At 35.1% G+C, this 18,835-nt stretch overlaps 1 protein-coding gene across 1 annotated transcript in view; it reads right to left on the bottom strand.

Moving 5' to 3' along the window:
- The window catches only part of LOC150105637 (putative N-acetylgalactosaminyltransferase 9), a 67,373-nt gene extending 55,320 nt beyond the window's left edge, over positions 1-12,053 (bottom strand). The window contains exons 1-2 of the mRNA XM_090394277.1: positions 11,356-12,053; positions 9,158-9,324 (exon numbers count right to left, since the gene is read on the bottom strand). Coding sequence (XP_090250403.1) covers positions 9,158-9,324; positions 11,356-12,032 — 844 coding nt within the window. The 5' untranslated portion in view covers positions 12,033-12,053. The remainder of the gene's footprint in view (positions 1-9,157; positions 9,325-11,355) is intronic.
- Between the last annotated feature and the right edge of the window lie 6,782 nt (positions 12,054-18,835).

Below are 18,835 nucleotides of genomic sequence, written 5' to 3'. Positions count from 1 at the left end.
ATGTTTTATTGTAAACTGGTCTGTATTAATAAAATTGTATTTCAATTTTTGTATATCTCATTTTTTCTATGTGTTTCACTTTTCTTCTTTATAACTGCTGTTTTAATAAAAAATCCTTCATAAAAGGTATTGCATTCTTGATTAAATTATCTTTCCATTGATATATAATTTTATAGTATTACTCCAAAAAAAAGTGGTGTTATGAGCCATCAAACCTCAGAAATACACTTTTTCCAAAAGGTTTCCACAATTTTGGCCACTAGTGTATATGAAAAAGTCATTATTACTGACTTCTGATCAACAATTTTCTTCCAAATTAATCTGTTATGACTCCAATATTATCAGATCTTATATTTCAGTCTAATAAGGCAATTTTTACTGAATCAGTATACCTAGATCTTGGTCTTCCTCTAGGTCTTTTCCCTTTCAACCTGCTAAAGAACACTTTTGCTAATCTTTTCTCTCCCAATTTGTTTAAGTGACAATACAACCTAAGATCAGTTCTGCTGACACATTCCTGAATGCTAACAATGGCAAATTCTTTTCTAATATATCCCCATTTTCAATATGATACTGTCATTGAAGCCATCTGTTCATTCTCCTAATCATTCTCAGAACTCTCATATCATGGTCTCCAGTCTTTGATCAATTATTTTATTTCTAACACAGTTCTCAAATCTATAAGTTAAAATTGATTTGAACACTGTCTTGTACATAGCAGTTGTGTTTTCACTCATTTCTCTCTTATTCTTACTGTCAAGGTAATGTGTGATAAACTAAGCACCCTTTTACTTTGGTTTAGTTTCAATTAGTTTCAACAGGGAAAATTACTAAGAATTGTATTGGGAAGTGGGGGGGAGGGAATAGTGCACAGGAGAAGCCTCTGCATAAAGGAAGTCTCAAAACAGTCATCTTCAGCTAACAGCTGTGTTTCAGAGGTAGTGGAGAAGATGTTGAAAAGGTTAGTTAAGATGAGAATTTAAGATGGACTGATAGAAACAGGAATCCTACAGAAGAGCACTGAATTCGTTAAAAGGCAGTAACCTTTCAGTTATCTGGTTACATTTTATAAGAAGGTGACAAATTTGGCAATAAAAAGACTAAACCTATAAAAATAGGCAAAAACATAGAAAACTTCAACTGCATCATCAATGGAGAACTTATAGAACAAGTAAAATATTTTGGATACAAAAATTCTAAAAACTCTCATATCTGAAGTCAGATAACACAGATGTGAGAGTTCTGAATATATTAGTTAGTTGGCTGAATAAAGATATTCAGCTGGCCTGGTTGGTCAGGTGGTTAGCATATCTGCCTCTCCAACCAACAGGTTGCAGTCTTGAATACTGATGTTTGTGATGATTGTTGTTAGGGGAGATGAATTTCATCACCTGGTGTGAGACCACCACCCTTGTTATTGGAGGCAAAAAGTGACTTGAAAAAAGTTCCATGTTTAGTCTCTAGAATAGGGTTAGTGAACCTGATAAAAATACAAATATATATACATAAAAAATCAATTAAAAAAATATCCTTAGCCTGCCCACAGTATGAATGTACTGTGGGCAGGCTAAGGATATTGTAGGTTTACAAATAAACCTTTCATGGGTAAAAAAAAAAAAAAAAAAAAAAAAAGATATATATATATATATATATACTGGCATTAAAAACAGACTTGATGTTGTTAGCATTCAAGAATGTGAGTAGTAGGGCTAATCTAAGGTGGTATGGTCACTTAAATAGAATGGGAGAGGAAAAATTAACAAACTAGGCATTAGATGCTAAGATAGTAAGAAAAAGATTCAGAGGAAGACCAAAATCTAGGTAGATTGATTCAGAAGTGCCTTAGAAGAAAGAAATTTAGGTACAACGTGCCAAGTAACATACTAACTTGAACAAAAATTGTTTATACGATATTAGTAATAATGTAAACTCAATCATATAGTACTGTCATAGTAGATTGTATACCCCCCTTGAAGGGTATATCAGAAAACTGATGATGATAATGGTGACAAATGCAGTAGTCAGAGAAGACATGTACATAACAACATTTCTGGATTTTGTTAAGGCATATGATATAATATCACATGACAAACTGATAATAAATCTATGAAGGAATATGGAGAATGGTCTCAAAGGAAGGCAAAAAGTGATTTCTATAATGTTCTATTCTATCGTGGAAATGTTTTCTTTAATTTATATGATATTGAAGAAGATATTCAACTATTTGCAAATCATGCAAAATTAGGAAAGTAATGTCAGAAAATGAGAATCTGATGCAGTGTCATTTCAAATCATGTAAATAGGCTAGTTCATTACGATCAATTTAACATTGCAAATGCAGAAAATTTTGCATTTTGGCCAGAGGAAATGAAATGCAGTGTACTTTATTGGTGGTACTGTACTTCCAGGGGTAAGGACTTGGGGTAACAGCAAATAAAAGACTGAAAGGGTGCTTTGCAACAGCTGTAGATATCTGTGATAACTCTCTATTACCCAGAGGGTTATCACAGATAATCTCATATTTGACATTTGACAATTAGAACTAAAAAATATAACTCTGCTGCTGCACAGTTAGATTTTTTAGTGGCACTGATTAGGCTGCTTCTGAACTAATGCACAGATTAAGTCTCCTGAATCACTAGTGCAAGCGGCATTGAGTATTCAAAGTGAGGTATGATGCATGGAATGAAGGTCTTCCTGTAATAAGTCTAGTGATTCCATGGAGGCCTTGAAATAATATTAACCACAGTTAATTGTAAAATCAAAGAATTTAATAGCATCATTATTATTATTTTACAACATCTCCATGGAGTCTGGAAATTTATCGTAGAGGACCCAAATTAACACACAAATCCTATCATACCTCTCCTTGAATCCATTCACCAACAGGGAACTCACAATTAATTCTAGCAATCCAATCCACTCACTCACCACTCTCCATGCAAAAAAATCTGGTCCACACACTCCTTCTAACCACATTCTCAAACAACTTCCATAGATTTATCATATATTGAAAAATTTCACTTGCATCAATTCTATAAAACCCCTTTAATATCTTAAAAGTTTCTACAATGTCCCTCTCTTTACCACCTAACAACTAAATTTTGTAACCCACAAACCTTCAACCTATTCTCATAGGAAGTATTCCACGGACCTGTCACCAGTGCTTTTTATTTCAACTTCTTAAAATTCTATCAATTTTAAGAAGTTTGATGTTCTAGAGTCGCTGCACATTCCTGTAGTTCCCTAGCATTCTTAGGTGAAGCATGATAAGTCACATAAAGTTTGTCCATGAAACTCTTAAAGCGATTCACTCCTACCACATTGTTCACTGTGTCACTAACAGGCAAAATTCAAGGCGATGGATAGCACAATGCCAGAAAATAACACTAGGAAACTTCTCTTGCATTAGTCTCCTTACACCATTATGCACACTAAACAACACAGCTGCACCATCACAAGTTACAGACAATAAACACTCCTTTAAGTAATCTTCAGATAATCCTAAACACTCAAGATGGCAGTACACAGTACCGGCACCTTTTTTCATAAGTTTTTAAAACTTTGAGATTTACTGACAGCAGTACTGCTCTTTTCTGGCAGCACGCAGTACCGGCACCTTTTTTCTTAAGTTTTTAAAAATTTTAGATTTATTGACAGCAAAATGTATTATAAATATTCCAATAGATGGTACTGTGTTCACAAATTGAATTTTCAGTTTTGATTACTCATAAGTTGATACCCTGCTTTCCTGTTTCATAGGTTGGTACGCAACCGGAAACAGGAAGTTGTGTTCGCTTCCGATTGCTTCCAATATTAGTTTATCAATTTATTCACTCTGCAAAAGGCAGGTGTTCACGTGATTTTGAATTAATCTAAGCTAAATCAGTGCAATCATTGTTCAAAATGAGTAATCCTATTCTGATTTTTTGTCCTTAGTACTACTGGCTCGGGTACATTATATACATTCTTACACTCAACTGTCTCACTGATGTCTGCATATCCACTCCTCCCCCCCTCCTTGGTGGTTCTAGTTTCCTTGGTTTTGCACATCCATTTTCACTTCATTCAGCAACACTTGTTCTAGTCTCCACACACCAAATCCTTTCAAATGCAGGCCATAAAGCATTAATAAACAATATAGTGAACTCCAAGAACAAAATATCGTTACTTATTGATGAATCGACAACTGTGAGTAACACAACAACAACATTGATTGTTATTGTTTGTGTAGTTCTTCCTGAACTTTCGGCTCCTGTGAGTCTTTTCCTAGATTTGACCGAATTATCAGATGTAACTGCTAGAGGAATTCTTAACTCTTCGATTAGTCATCTTTTGTGTTTAGAATTAGTTGAAGATTACTTAAAGGAGTATTTATTGTCTGTAACTTGTGATGGTGCAGCCATGTTGTTTAGTGTGCGTAATGGTGTAAGGAGGCTAATGCAAGAGAAATTTCCTAGTGTTATTTTCTGGCATTGTGCTATCCATCACCTTGAATTGCCTGTGATGTGAGTGAACAATGTGGTAGGAGTGAATCGCTTTAAGAGTTTCATGGGCAAATTTTATGTGACTTATCATGCTTCACCTAAGAATAGGGAACTACAGGAATGTGCAGCAACTCTAGATCTTCAACTTCTTAAAATTGGCAGAATTTAAAGCACTCGCTGGGTTGCATCTAGCTTTTGCACTGTTTCTGCAGTGTGGCAAGACTTTGAAGTCCTAGTCCATCACTTTCTGGAGGCAAAAGAAGCTAAACAGAATGCTTTCTTTATGAGGGTCTTTTAAGAAAAATAACGTCAAGCAAGTTTGTTCTTGATTTGGGCCTTATGTGTGATGCTCTCCAAGAACTTAGGGAACTAAGTCTATTTACAAGAGAGAAATATTGACTTGTACAATGCAGACAGGAAGATAAAGAATACAATTCAACTTTTTGAAGAAAGAATTGAAAATCCTGGTCCGTACTACAGTATTTCTCTTCAAAGTCAGAAGAACATGAAGTTCAATGAGATTGAGCTCCACAAAAATGAAAGACACAGTCCTGCAATAAATTCATCTGCTTTCTATAAAAGTCTGAAAGAAGCTGTTGGAAAGCATCTGCTTGAAGGAGATGATGTTGATTTGCCTGAATATGCTAAGATGTTAGATTCCAAGTATTGGCCAGAAAATCCTGGGAAGCATCTGACATTTGGTGAAGCTGAAATTAAAAAGTTAGCATGCAAATTTCACTTAAATGAGAGGGAAGCAGTTTGTGGTTTTCGTGAATATCTTCAAGAAAATAAAGTCCTGGACATACTACTTCCTCCACAGCACACTTTGGGCACAATTGCAATATCTTCCGGTGAAAGTGAAAGGGGTTTCTCTCAGATGAATCTTATAGTAATTTCATCTAGGTCATCTCTGCTTGTACAGACAACTTCTGCACTGATGCTCATCAGGATAGTAGGACCTCCTCTCACTCAGTTCAACCCTAGCAAATATGCAGGCTCATGGCTGCTCCGAGGTCATCATTCTGCAGTTGATACCAAAAGCAAGAAGTGATCTAAAGATGACGAAGATATATCATAGGATATGTTAAAAGTGTGGAAGTTGCTGTAATAACATCTTCATGGTGAGTACCTGCATCTTTTTTTTCCAGAAAAAAAAAGCACTGCCTGTCACCATCTTGGTCACTCATCTCTGAATCCTCTCTACCACCTCCTGGTCCCCAAGAAACCCACATGACTAAATCTGTGCTCTGTAGTCAACACGTGGCATAATCATAGCCTTGTAAAGACGGATAATAACTTCCTTATCTTTACTTGTTAGCATATTTTCCCATCCAAGTCATTCTTTGAGCTATTTTATCATCTTCTACAATATGCCTTCTGAACTTCAACTCTTGATCCACCATTATCCCCAAGTCCCTAGCCTCATCAATTTCCTGCATATCCAATAAATATGATATGGCATATGCAACCTTTTCAAATCGAAGTGCATAACCATACATTCTGCAACATTAAATTGACATTATCCTTTGCCTACAATGCCAATTTATTTAAATCATCCTGCAAGATATCTACATCACCTTTATCAACTATCACTCTCCCCAGTTTTGCATCATCAGCAAATAACTGAATATCCATTATTAACTTTTTCCCTATATCATTGATATATACAAATGAATGAGTACTGGCCCTAGTGTAGAATCTAGGGAAATGGTGGTGGTGCTGCTAGCTTCATATCCATTCCCATTTGCTCCAGTTTTTGTAATAGTTTTCCATGTGATATTCTGTCAAATGCCTTGGCAAATTCGAGCAGTATCATGATGTAACCATTACCTTTATCCAACTATTACTATTATAAAATATGAATAAGTTACTAAGACAGGAACTACCTTTTACAAAGCCATGCTTCCTACTATAGATTATCACATCCCTATCCATCCACTGTTGTATTTTACCTTTCACCAACTTTCCAATAATTTAACAACCACTCCTGATATATTAATTGGTCTGTAGTTTGCTACCTCTGTCTTGGATCCACCTTTATGAAATTGTACTATCTTACTTTCTTTCTTATCCTTGGAACCCTGCCAGAGCTGAGACAGATTGAACAACATCAGAAACAATGACAAATTCTCTTGCACATTCACGTAGTACATGGGATGAAATGCCATTCAGTCCTACTACTGTGTTTGCATTCATATTTTTTTAATATATTCTACACCACAATATTGATATGCATCTCTGTAACATCAGCAACTGTAAAATCACCATGTGGATGATACACCTTTGCAAAATGATCACTCAGTAGCTCCACTATTCTTTTAGTTCAGTCACCTTCCTACCATAAGCACTGTTTAAAGTCATCCTATAGTTCACCCACCACTTCTAGGTCCCTTCTTGGCTTTGTGCCAAGAATAGTTGATTCATGCTGAAGGGGAGAAAGAAATGAAGGATGTACGAATTGGTCGCCAACATGCGAAATCACGTGCTTTCTTGTCTGTCGCTGTACTAGTACTAGCTTGATTTTTGTTGTTCTCTTTTTGCATTATTTTTTTTATTATTAATTTGTATGATGGATCCAGTACAGTCAACAAGTTCTGTTGTTAAACGTTTCAGTAGCTCTTGCAAAAGAATATTGAATAATGTGCTGACATTCTGCGAAAAAGAATCGTCAGAAGGCCGTCTTCTTGTTCCCCTTTCTCAAGTCATAAAACGTGCAAGTGCAATTGCGGGTATCGGGGTCGACTGTTAAAAGAATTCGTAGGGAATCAAAAGGTGAAGGTAAGCCAAAATTTAAATCTCCTAAAAAAAAAAAAAAAAAAGCGCCAGAGAAAGAAAACCATCGAAACCGTAGCTTTGAATGATTTTGATGTAGACGTTATAAGAAGAGCTATTCACGAATTTTACGTATTCGAGAAAAGAGTGCCAACTGTTCCGAAATTGATTCCTGTGCTTAAAGAAAAAATTAATTTTCCTTGGAAAAGAGAAACTTTAAGGAAAATACTTCACGAAATCGGATTTTGTTTTAAAAAGTCCCGGAATAAAAGGAAACTTATCATGGAGCGAAGTGACATTGTTTTATGTAGAACGCAGTATTTGCACGTATTAACACTCTACGTACATTTTTCCAACTGTTATACAAGCAAAATAGTTACACTTTAAAAACAGCAATGTTCGTAAAAGAAAAGCTAAATTTTCCGACCTGTAATAATAAACAAACTGAGTTTGTTTATTATTACATCCCAGAAGACAGACTGATTACCCTATTATCGGATCCTCCTGACATGCGCAGTAGTTTCGAGGGACCTCAAATCGGTGGGCGAACTATACCATAGCAATTTTTAATACTGCTACATAACAAAAAACTCTTGGGTTGCCCAGTTTCCATGGATGGCCCCTAGTCCTCCCACCACCAGTCCTGTTCTCAAAAATATCTTCTCATTTAATCTTATAGAAACCCTTCAATAATTTGAATGTGTCAATTATATCGCCCCTCTTCTGCCTATCAACCAATTTCTGCTGCAACCCACAAATATTCAACCTGTTCTCATAAGGTTCATTCCATAGACCTGCTATCATCTTGGTCACTCGTCCCAGGATCCTCCACCTCCTCCCCATCAAGAAGAAACTCTGGTGTCCAAATCTGGGCACAATAGTCTAGATGGGCTCTTATCAAGGCTCGATACAGAGGAACAATAACTTGCTTGTCTCTATTCATCAAAGTATTCTTCAGTAACCAAGTGATTTGATGAGCTGATTTAGCCACTTTTGCAATGTACCCCCCTAAACTTCATCTCCCTATCCACCAACACTCCCAAATCCCTGGCCTTGTCAATCTCCTGGAGTACAGTTCCACCAATGTGGTATACTGCTGCTAATCTTTTCATCCCAAAATGCATAACCTTACATTTTGCCACATTAAATAAACATCCATTCTCCTTAGCCCAGTCCTCCAAACTATCCAAATCATCCTGCAAAATTTTGACATCCTGTGCATTCACTATTGCTCTACCCAACTTTGCATCATCAGCAAACAAATGAACAGTTCCTCTCAGATCCTTTCCTATATCATTAATCAACAAATTAAACAGTAGTGGTCCAAGAACAGAACCCTGGGGCACACCACTAGTCACCAGCCGTCTTTTGGACTCTACCCCTGAATAAACTACTCTCTGATATCTCTCCATCAAATATATATATATATATAAGTTATATATATGATAAAGCTTTAATTAAAATGACTGTTAAATTAAAATTTAACAGTCATTAAAGCTTTATCATAATATTCCAACTGAGTAAAAATGAATTCGCAAGTTATATATATATATATATATATATATATGTATTATATATATGGATTAATGCAGTTACCAGTGCCTTAAAAGACCAAAACATACTGACAATCATAGTCCTAGCTAACAACAGCAATTGGGAGGAAAATTATCAATAAAACGTTAGTAATAATGCAACATTTTATGTAATGCTAACATAGTATCCTGTACATCCCTTGAGGGAGATACATATCAGGAATCCAATAAGGAAAAATGACTCATTTTAATATAAATATAATAAAATGAACCAAATAAAGAAGAAATCTCTCAGCATACCATTCTGTTCATGGATATTATGTTCAATTTAATTAATATCCATTTGAAAATGAAAATAAACCATACCTCGATCACTATAATCATCAACTAATATGATTTCATGAAGTAAAGATGGCGGACTACGATTGATAACACTGTATACAGTCCTCATAAGTGCAGACAGAATTTCATTTGTGAATATGATGATAACGCTAGCATTGGGAAGTTCTTGATCATAGTGAACAGATTTACACCTAGCAGAAAAATCAATATTTCTATTAGTGACATTAAATAATGAAGAAATACATGCCATGTTAGAAAACTTCACAAAAAACTAATAAATAATAACTGAATGAATGTTTTCAATAGAGGTATATCAAGAACAGGACAACACATTTTCACATAAAAAGTATCATTTGGGAGAAGAGATTTTTCTTTTTACTATTACTCTCTAAAAGACGTAAAATCCAAAACTTCAGCAAAGTAACAAATATCTATTGCACATCAATGGTTCCAGGTGCCAAAGGTGCAAATTTTATCAAAAAAAAAAAAAAAAAAGCAGAGTAATACCTGCATTACAATGCTTCACTTTACGATGATCCACTCATATGATGTTCTTCAATTAAGACCAATGTTCATTTATACAATACTGCATTCACTCATACGACACTCCATATAGGATATATAACATATAGGTTATACAACAATCATGACATGCCTGGTGTTAAATACATAACAACTAACATAAAACTTTTGTTTTTATGTATTTGAAACAGTAAAGTGAAAATTTACATGAAAACAGACTATGTATACTTAACTATTGAAGCTTTTTAATTATTGCAATAGGATAGATTAAGCTTTAACAGTTAAATACATTGAAATTATGGAAGTACTAACAAAAACTGTTTAGAATCTGAATTAGTGTGGTTTAATTATACACTGCTATACCTACTAGATGTTGAGAAACAACTTCATTGCACCATTAGATAACTTCAGCACACAACTATTTGCAGATACTATTTTATTATGATTTTTTATGAATAATTTCCTTTGAAATTTACAATTGGCCAGGACCTTAAGCATACTCTGCAGCCCACAGATATACGATCTTGAACTATATTAGATGATATAGTAAATCCTGATATGAAGTAAAATGACATGTTTATCTGTCAGCGGCTAATTACAGGATGAATGTTACTATTATTATTCATACTGATAACTAACAACAGAAAACTTTATATTATTGCCATTTCACATAAAATATGTAAAATGACAGATCAACATGCTCAATCTGAAATAAAATGGAATCCAGGGTTTATAATTTTGCAAGGTCTCCACATCAAAATCCATCAAGCTGTTTAAGGAAACCCGCAACACTTTATGTGTGATAGTCAGGGACATAGTGCAGCCATAAGAGTGGCTTTTATGCTTTCTTATTATTTGGATACATTCATGAGTATTATTTTTTACTTGTAAGCACTAAGTGCTTAAAGTACTTGGATACTTGCTTTATATATTGTATATCAGCATAGTTAGCAAGGTGGATAACATCTTCACTCTCCAACTAATAGCCTGTAGGTTTGAATTCCACTATAGTATAGATTTTTGTGCAAGTTATGTAGTAGCCAATTTTCGATACCTAGTGCAAGACTACTGCCCTGTTTACCAGAGGCCTCAAGTGATTTGAAAAAGCACTATGTTTGATCTCTAGAGAAGACCATTGAATTCTATCACCATTAGCCCCATCTATAACACTAAATGTTTACAAACTTTAGTGGATGGGATTTGCATCAATAAATATATTTACATACAAGTTAAAAGTCAAGTTTTCAGAATTCTCATAGCATTACAGTGATACCTGAGATGCAAAAATTAAAAAATAACAAAGCATTATCAGTAATAAGGATGACCTCTCACCTCCTCCTACAAGATTTCATTGAATCTATGAACACTTTCATCAGGCCTTTCAAAAAACTTTTGCTGTACAATAAAGTTCATTTTCATCTTCCCTTACAGTAGGTTCATGTATGATATGTAGTAATCAGTACCCAATTGTAAAAGCTGCTTATTGTTATTCATGAAATAAGGAAATGCATGACATAAAATTTTCTCAATTAATACTGAAAGAAAAATAAAATAATATCCTAAAATTTTATACTGTATGAAGAGTGCAAGAAGGATTGGAAATGTTAGTGTCAAGGGAGGGGTTTCCAGATGGGATAAATCCACCACCACTCCAGATGTTATAAAATCACACTCCAGTGTTGTTAGCACTATAAACTTACATTGGATGCCTCGGATCGGGAAGTGAACGATTCAGTGCAATTCGGTCACTAAGATACATATTAAATGCAGCGGTATTGAAGAGTTTGTCAGCTAGTTCTTTTTCTTTTCCTTCAAGATAAACAGCAGCTCCATTTTCACCTAAGCCAGGAGTTACCTTCATAAAGTTATCAGCACTTTTAAACTCTTGCGACCACTTTTGGGATTCGTGTTCACTACTTCGGACGGATTTTTGTTTCTTCGCAGTTTCAAAAGGCGGCTTAATTTGACCTACAGGAAAATTATCATGCTCACGCTTTTCGTCATAGTTTTTTGAAACATTTTTCGCAGAATGTAATGCTTGTTTTGCAACTTTCTCTTCTTGTTTATCATCTATATGGACGGACTGAAAAGGATTAATTCTTATAAGTTCATGTTTTGCAGTATGCTCAAGTTTACTTTTCTTAACTATCACTTTTTTCACTTCGTGTGTCGCATCGTCTTTAGGCGATTTTCGCCGATTAGAAACCATTCCAGGTTCCCCAAGAAAATGAGCATGCCTCGGTGAAGGCACATTACGAACTTCAAAGAACCAAAACACTACACCTGCTACAGCAATAGCTACTATTAAAAATTTTATAACTGTGAGTCGACGCCGCCTGCTAAGTTTAAATCGCGGGAACATTTTATTAACAACCATACGAAATCATTATGAAGTAAAATTGTGTCTATTTTATAAATCATATGACTATAAAACCAAGAAAAGAAAGTGACAGCATCTAAATATACACGACTAAATGTCAACTACGACCCATACCCACGTGGCAGTTGCTATGTCTCACACATCGCCCCTAGTGGCCGTAAAGTAGATGCACACATAGTTCTGATACTTACTGTCCTCTTTCGTCGGGAAGAGGACAGTTTTCCGTGTTTCCACAACAACCTCCAGGAGTATCAGTTTCTTGCATGGCTGGTGAGCTGTCTATATGTTTGTAATCCGGAATTGGCCTTTATAGATGTTATCCATTTAGTTCTTGGTCTTCCTTTTTTTCTTTTTTCTTCTAATCTTGCATACAGAATGAGGCTGGGAAGCCTTTTTGATGGCATTCTCTCGACATGTCCACCAATGAAGTTGTCTTTTGATCTTTTCTATTAATAAGTCTGTATAGTTTAGATATGGACAGAAAAGAAAACAAATGAAACTGTAAAACAAGATTCATTTGTTTTCTTTTCTGTCCATTTTGTTTTATTTATTTTTCTGATACAATTCATCTCGAAAGCCTCCAGTTTTCGTATCTCTGTCTTCTTGAGTGTTCAAGTTTCTGAAGCATATAGCACAGTGGGTATTATAATTGCATTATATAATTTTATTTTTAGAGGTTTGGAGATTTTAGTATTTTTCCTAACTTATTAAATGATGACTATGCAGTCGATATTCTATGTTTAATAGTGACCTGGTATCTAAGTGTTCTGTTATCACTGTTCCTAAATAGTTGAATTGTTTTACTTGTTCAATGTTGATCCATTCAAAGAGAAGTTTACTTTTTCTTCGTTTCAAGAAAAAGTAAACTTCTTATCAAGATTTTTGTTTTGTCTATTTTTATGGTCATGCTTTATTCTTTAGCTGTATTGTTTAGTTTGGTTATTAGGTTCACCATTTGTGTCCGCTATTATTACAATGTCATCTGCATATTTTATGTTATTAAGGTTATAAGCATTTAGGTTGACCCCATTTTCTCCTTCCAAGGCTTGGTTAACCATATCCTCTACGTAGATGTTAAAAAGGTATGGAAAGATGGGACATCCTCGGACTACTCCATTATTGATGTTTATTTATCTGTTATTATACTGTTGAATTTAATTATTGCTTCTGTGAGGCTATAATATTTTTCAAAGAAGTCTAGGGTGTCTTCATCGATTTGTTTCCATTTTAATATTCTTAATAAAGTTACTCTGTTTATTGAGTCGAATGCCTGTTTAAAATCTATAAAACAGTAATAGATATTTTTGTTATGTTCCCAGTATAATTCTGCTAGTCTTTGTATTACCAAGATCTGGTCCAATATGGAGCGATTCTTTCTGAAGCTTGCATGTTCTTCACTAAAAATAATCTCATATGTGCTCTTTATTTTGTTCTGTAATACTCTTGTAAATATTTTGTAAGCATGGCTGAGTAATGTGATTGTCCTGTAATTTTTAACAATTTTTCTTATCACCTTTCTTGTAAATTGGTATGATAATTCCTGTTCTCCAATCTTCTGGTATTTCTCTTGATTTAATGATTTTGTTGAAAAGTGTGGTAAGGAATTTTAAAGTTGTTTGCTTTTCTTCTTTCCAGAGTTCTGATGGAATTTGGTCTATCCCTGGTGCTTTGTCAGATTTCGTTTGCTTTAGAGCATTCTCCACCTCCAATGGAAAAACCATTAAGGCATCAGCTTGAGTTAGTGTGGGGTTTTGCTTTCATTCTTAAAGGTTTCTTGATAGTGTTCCAACCATATTGCTTTTATCGCATTTGAATTTCCTGTTTCCTCGCCCTGATTGTTGATCATTGTTAAGAGGTAGTGGTGAAAAGTTTTTGTGATTTCTTTAATTGAGTTATGCAATGTTTTTGAGTTATGGTGCTTATATGCCTCATTGCATGTTTCTACTTTTTTGTTTAGCCAGTTTTCTTTAGCCTGTCTACAGAGTATATCAATTTCGTTTTTGAGTTGTTTGTATTTCTTCTGAGGTTTGTCTGTTTATTTTTGTATTTAGTTTTCTTTTTTTTCACATTTTTTCTAAAATTTCAAATGTTATCCATTTATTATTGGGATCTTATAAATTCCCAAAGTTTCCCTTGTCGAGGAGCCTGTGTAGCTCAGTGGATATAGCGTGTAGTGGTGGCGTGAACTCTGACCAGAGCAGACGTGTTTTTGTGTGCTCCTTAGTGTTCGAGCGTAAGAGGATTAGTGCTGCTAAGCCTTACCAGTGCGGGCACGCTGCCCTTAACGTACCGTCTGCTTTCATACAGCATGTCGTCGATCGCGGAAAAATCTTCACTTGCTAATACAAGCTCACCTATTATGGCTACTAGCTTTCAACAACTACCGGAAGGAAATGTTTCATCTGGCAATACCTCTTCAAGTACCAAGGCTACTGGATCTCTGAAGGATACATCCCCAGTCTCTACAGTAACAAATCTACATAACACAATGGAACAGGCATCAGCGACCGTCTTTCAGTCACCTGCTGCCAGTACAACGAAGGATTTCAATTCCGATGTTCTCTCATCGTTGAATCTCCCAGATGAACTAGATTGGAGCAAGGCCTGCATCCTAAAGTGTGATCCTTCTGGCGCCCCATATACAGAACTGGATATCATCGAAAGTTTGAAAGGCAAGGTAAGAGGTTCCGATGTATGGCACCTTGGCTCCTTAAAGTTCAGTTATGTTTTCATAATATCATTTAAACATGTTTCTTTGAAAGAAAAATTTGCTAAATTAAAATCGCTTAATGTTAATAATCATACATGTGAAATTATCCCCATTGTGAGATCTAGAAAATTAGATATTTTAATTCATTGGTTGCCCCCCTCCCCAAAATATCTAATAGATTAGTTGGCATGCACTTTGAATCATTTGGTAAAATAGAATGTATTGAAAATGTATCCAATATAAAAGATAAAGAATGGGCGCATGTATTATCCAACAAAAAAAGATTGACTATTACATTGAATGACGATGCCAGAATAGAAAATATCCCGTACATTATAAAAGTTTCTAAAATGCCAGGCTTAGTAATCATTCCAGGAAGACCTCCTGTATGCTTCAGATGCAGGCAGGTAGGTCATCTAAGAAGAGAATGTACAGCATCTAAATGTGAGCGATGCAAGAGAATCGGACACGATATTAAACAATGTCCAGGGCAGACATATGCCTCCATGTTGGCCGCGCGCCCTTCGGGCAGTCAACCGAACACATGCGATGAGCTTGAAAAAGCAGAAGACTTCCAGGAAATAACCTCAAGTATTGCATTTGAGGCAGATAATCGGGTCAATGAGAGCAGTACCCCAGGGCTTAACATCCACGGCCACGCGAATGTAATGAGAATAACTCTCCACTAAAGGCAAAGGAAGGGATTATCCGGGCGTGCAAGGAGACTAACAGCCAAAGGTCAGTTTCAAATTCAGAAAAAGTAACAAAACGTGAAACTACAGAGAAAAAAAAAATCACTCCGAATAACACAAATGAAGAATTAAATAATAATTGCCCGGTTGAAGATGAAGAACTTCCAAACAGTGAAATAATTCAAACCATCTCGGTAACACAAATTACAGAAAAAAGTAAAACGGATTTAGAAAACGAAGTAGAGAAATTAGAATGGAATACTAAACAGACCCCAGTAAAGAGAGCAAAAATGAATTTTACGCCTAACATCACCAAAAGCCGGAAGTCAAAACCCAAAGGAAAAAAAAAAAATAGCTAAGTGTAAATATATATATATATATATATATATATATGTGTGTGTGTGTGTGTGTGTATGTATGTATGTATGTATGTATGTATGTATATCTAATTGTGTAAGAAAAAAAAAAAAGTAAATAGCAAATTACTCCTTAAGATAAGTCAGTACTACTCTAGTAATAAATATGTAGATTAAGATATACTACCAGACATATGTATATTGTTCTTGTATATACAGACACAAGGACGGTAGAAATGTCAATTGTAAGAAATGCAGATAACATAAGTTCATAACATGATAACCCAAAATGTTAATAGGATATGTTATCCATTTATAGACCTGTAACTAATTCTGCAATTCAGAAAACTTTGTATATAAGAAACTACAGATTTACCTCTTAAGTTAAGCAAACAATATAATGCTAAAGCAAGATGGGATTCCTTTTTGTAAAAATAAGAGTGCCTACAAAAAAATAAAATCTGCATGAGATATAGAGATACTACCAAAATATATGCATATATAAATGTAAATACAAACATAAGCAATGTATGTATTTTAAGAATAAGGTGTGCATTTAAATTAAGTTAATAAAATAGTCTTCCAAAATATGTGAACAAAGATATAAAATGAAGATATATGTAAAACGAATTGTACATATGGAAAATGTCAATGCTAACATGTATATGTATGTATATGTATATGTGTGTGTGTGTGGGTGGGTGTATATGGATGTATATATGTATATGTATGTATGTATATATATATATATATGTATATATATATATAAACGAGAATAGACTGATCTGATAATGGAACTTATAAATAGACTGAAATCACGATGTAACATATACCAACAAAAATAATAGCTCAAGCAATTCAATAGGACAATAAGGAAAATAGAAATTGAGCATGTGATGTTGTATCTTATTTAAACAGTGATTGTAAAACAGATGTCATAAGTATATTGTAACGAGTAAATGAAAATGCCTAATAGAATTAGCAGCCTATGTACAAATTGAAAATATATTTATTTTTAAATGTACACAGCTGCTGTTGTTAATACAAATAACCACAGTAGAAGTAGCCTCAAAAAATGTAAATCAAAATGTCAATTAGAATAAGCATTCTATGTACAAATGTATATATTGTAAATAGTTGTATATATATTTATTTTGATTGTACATAGATGCTTTAGTGTTAATAAAAATATACTCAGTGGATATAGCGTTTGCACACCACTGCGCCTAACCGCACAAAGGAAGACTTGCTTTCGAGTCTAGTCGGCGACCAGAGGAAATTTTTCTGAGCCATTTTTTAGACTGGTTCCCGAGTTATTCGATATCTGGCACGGGTAAGTGGGTTTTTTCTCCCGGAAACTCAAGAAAATCGACCGTAGAACCCACATTATCTCAGACATTAAATGCATTGTGTGAGGGGTTAGGATCCACAAGATGGCGGCACTTGTTGAGCCGTCTCTCTTCACTGCGTGCGGCTTAATTAGTGATAGCCTTGGACCTGCTAACTCTGATTGGGTACCAATGGAGACTGAACTGCCCCCTCAGTCTTCAAAAGTTAGATAGGGCTAAAATAGCCTCGCCTACTTCCTATAAGGAAATAAAAAGGCGTTAACTGATTTTTTTCCTGTTTACCAAAGGTTTTCGGTTTCATCTATTTGAGTCCTACTTATTTCTTCAATTTTCTCAATGTAGTCTGATCTTATTTAGTTATTTTTTAACTTTTCCGTGTGGAGTTATCCGTGTGATATCTGCTATACTTGCAGTAAGATTTTGTTTTATTAGAATTGCAACTCCTTCTCTATGTACATTGTCTCTTCTTCCCGAATACAATAATTTTCCTTCTGGCATGTTTAGGCATCCTTCTCCTGTCCAATGAGTTTCTGAGATTCCTAAAATATCCCACTTTATCTTTTTCTGATTCTCTTGTAGAATTTGGAGTTTTCCTGCTTTGTATAGAGATCTGATATCTACAGTAGCTATATACTTATTACATTTTGCTGACCAAAAAGAAGATTTCTCACCACACTATGTGAGGCTCGTGTTGGCGCGTCGGCTACCCTGTACGTGGTAATGTGAGACGTATTTCCGGTAATCGTATAATCCATGGAAGTTTTTGACATTTTCGTGTGGCCGGCTTGCCATTCTCTGCCACACCCTTTGGTCCATGGCTCCTTATTCTTTATTCGGAGCAAACCGGTAGGATTTCCCTCATCTGCCACCCAAGGGACGCGCCTGGTAGGAGTAATGGTCTCCCCGAAGAGGTCTGATTAGGGAAGTATATAAGGAAATACATATAACTAATGTAGATTAAGTCTATTGAATGAAGGGTAACCAAATTGCCCTGTAATATGCGAACCAGTAAATGTGTGCGTTGATGAGTGTCGTTTTTAAAAAGAATTTTCCTTACATATTGTCAAAACTGCTTTCTTGGTCTTCTTCTTCCTCTATTTCTATTTCTTGATTTGTACAGAACAAGAGTCAAATGAGGTGGTTGGGATAATCGTCTCCTGACCACCTCATTTGACTAGTCTGAATTGTTTCTATTATTAGGGGAATTTGCCTATTCGGGTAAGGTCTTGCCATATATATATATTCCTCGTTATTATTATTATTATTTAACACCACGATATGAGGTGTACATGACTTGCATATTACTGAAGTGTATATGTAAGTGTGTGCACGAACTTGTACGTGTGCGAGGATAGTCGATCTCTCGTACGGGTAAGTAGGGATTTTAACCAGTAACTCTTAGTTTTAATCTCGGATCCTAAATTTGGACTGTAGAACTCTCACTGTTAGAGACAATAATATGAGTAAGAGTTTAAGGCTTAGGGTCACGAGATACATTGCCCCCTTCGATTGGAAAATATCTGCGTTCGATTCCCGTCTTGACCAGCGGAATGTTTATATGGGCCTTTTCAATTGAAGGTGAGTTAGTTAATCTCATATGGTGGTAGTAGTTTTTTTTTTTTTTTCCCTCCTGGAAACTCGAGTTTTTCATCCACTGTACAGGCAAATCGGCAGGTGATGGGTGGTAGATGGC

The sequence above is a fragment of the Typopeltis vanoorti genome, chromosome 6 (assembly GCF_054136105.1).
Source record: "Typopeltis vanoorti isolate ZY-2024b chromosome 6, IOZ_Tvanoo_1.0, whole genome shotgun sequence".
Classification (NCBI taxonomy): domain Eukaryota; kingdom Metazoa; phylum Arthropoda; class Arachnida; order Uropygi; family Thelyphonidae; genus Typopeltis; species Typopeltis vanoorti.
The sequence above is the reverse complement of the archived record's forward strand: the minus strand, read 5'-3'. Positions and strand labels throughout refer to the sequence as shown.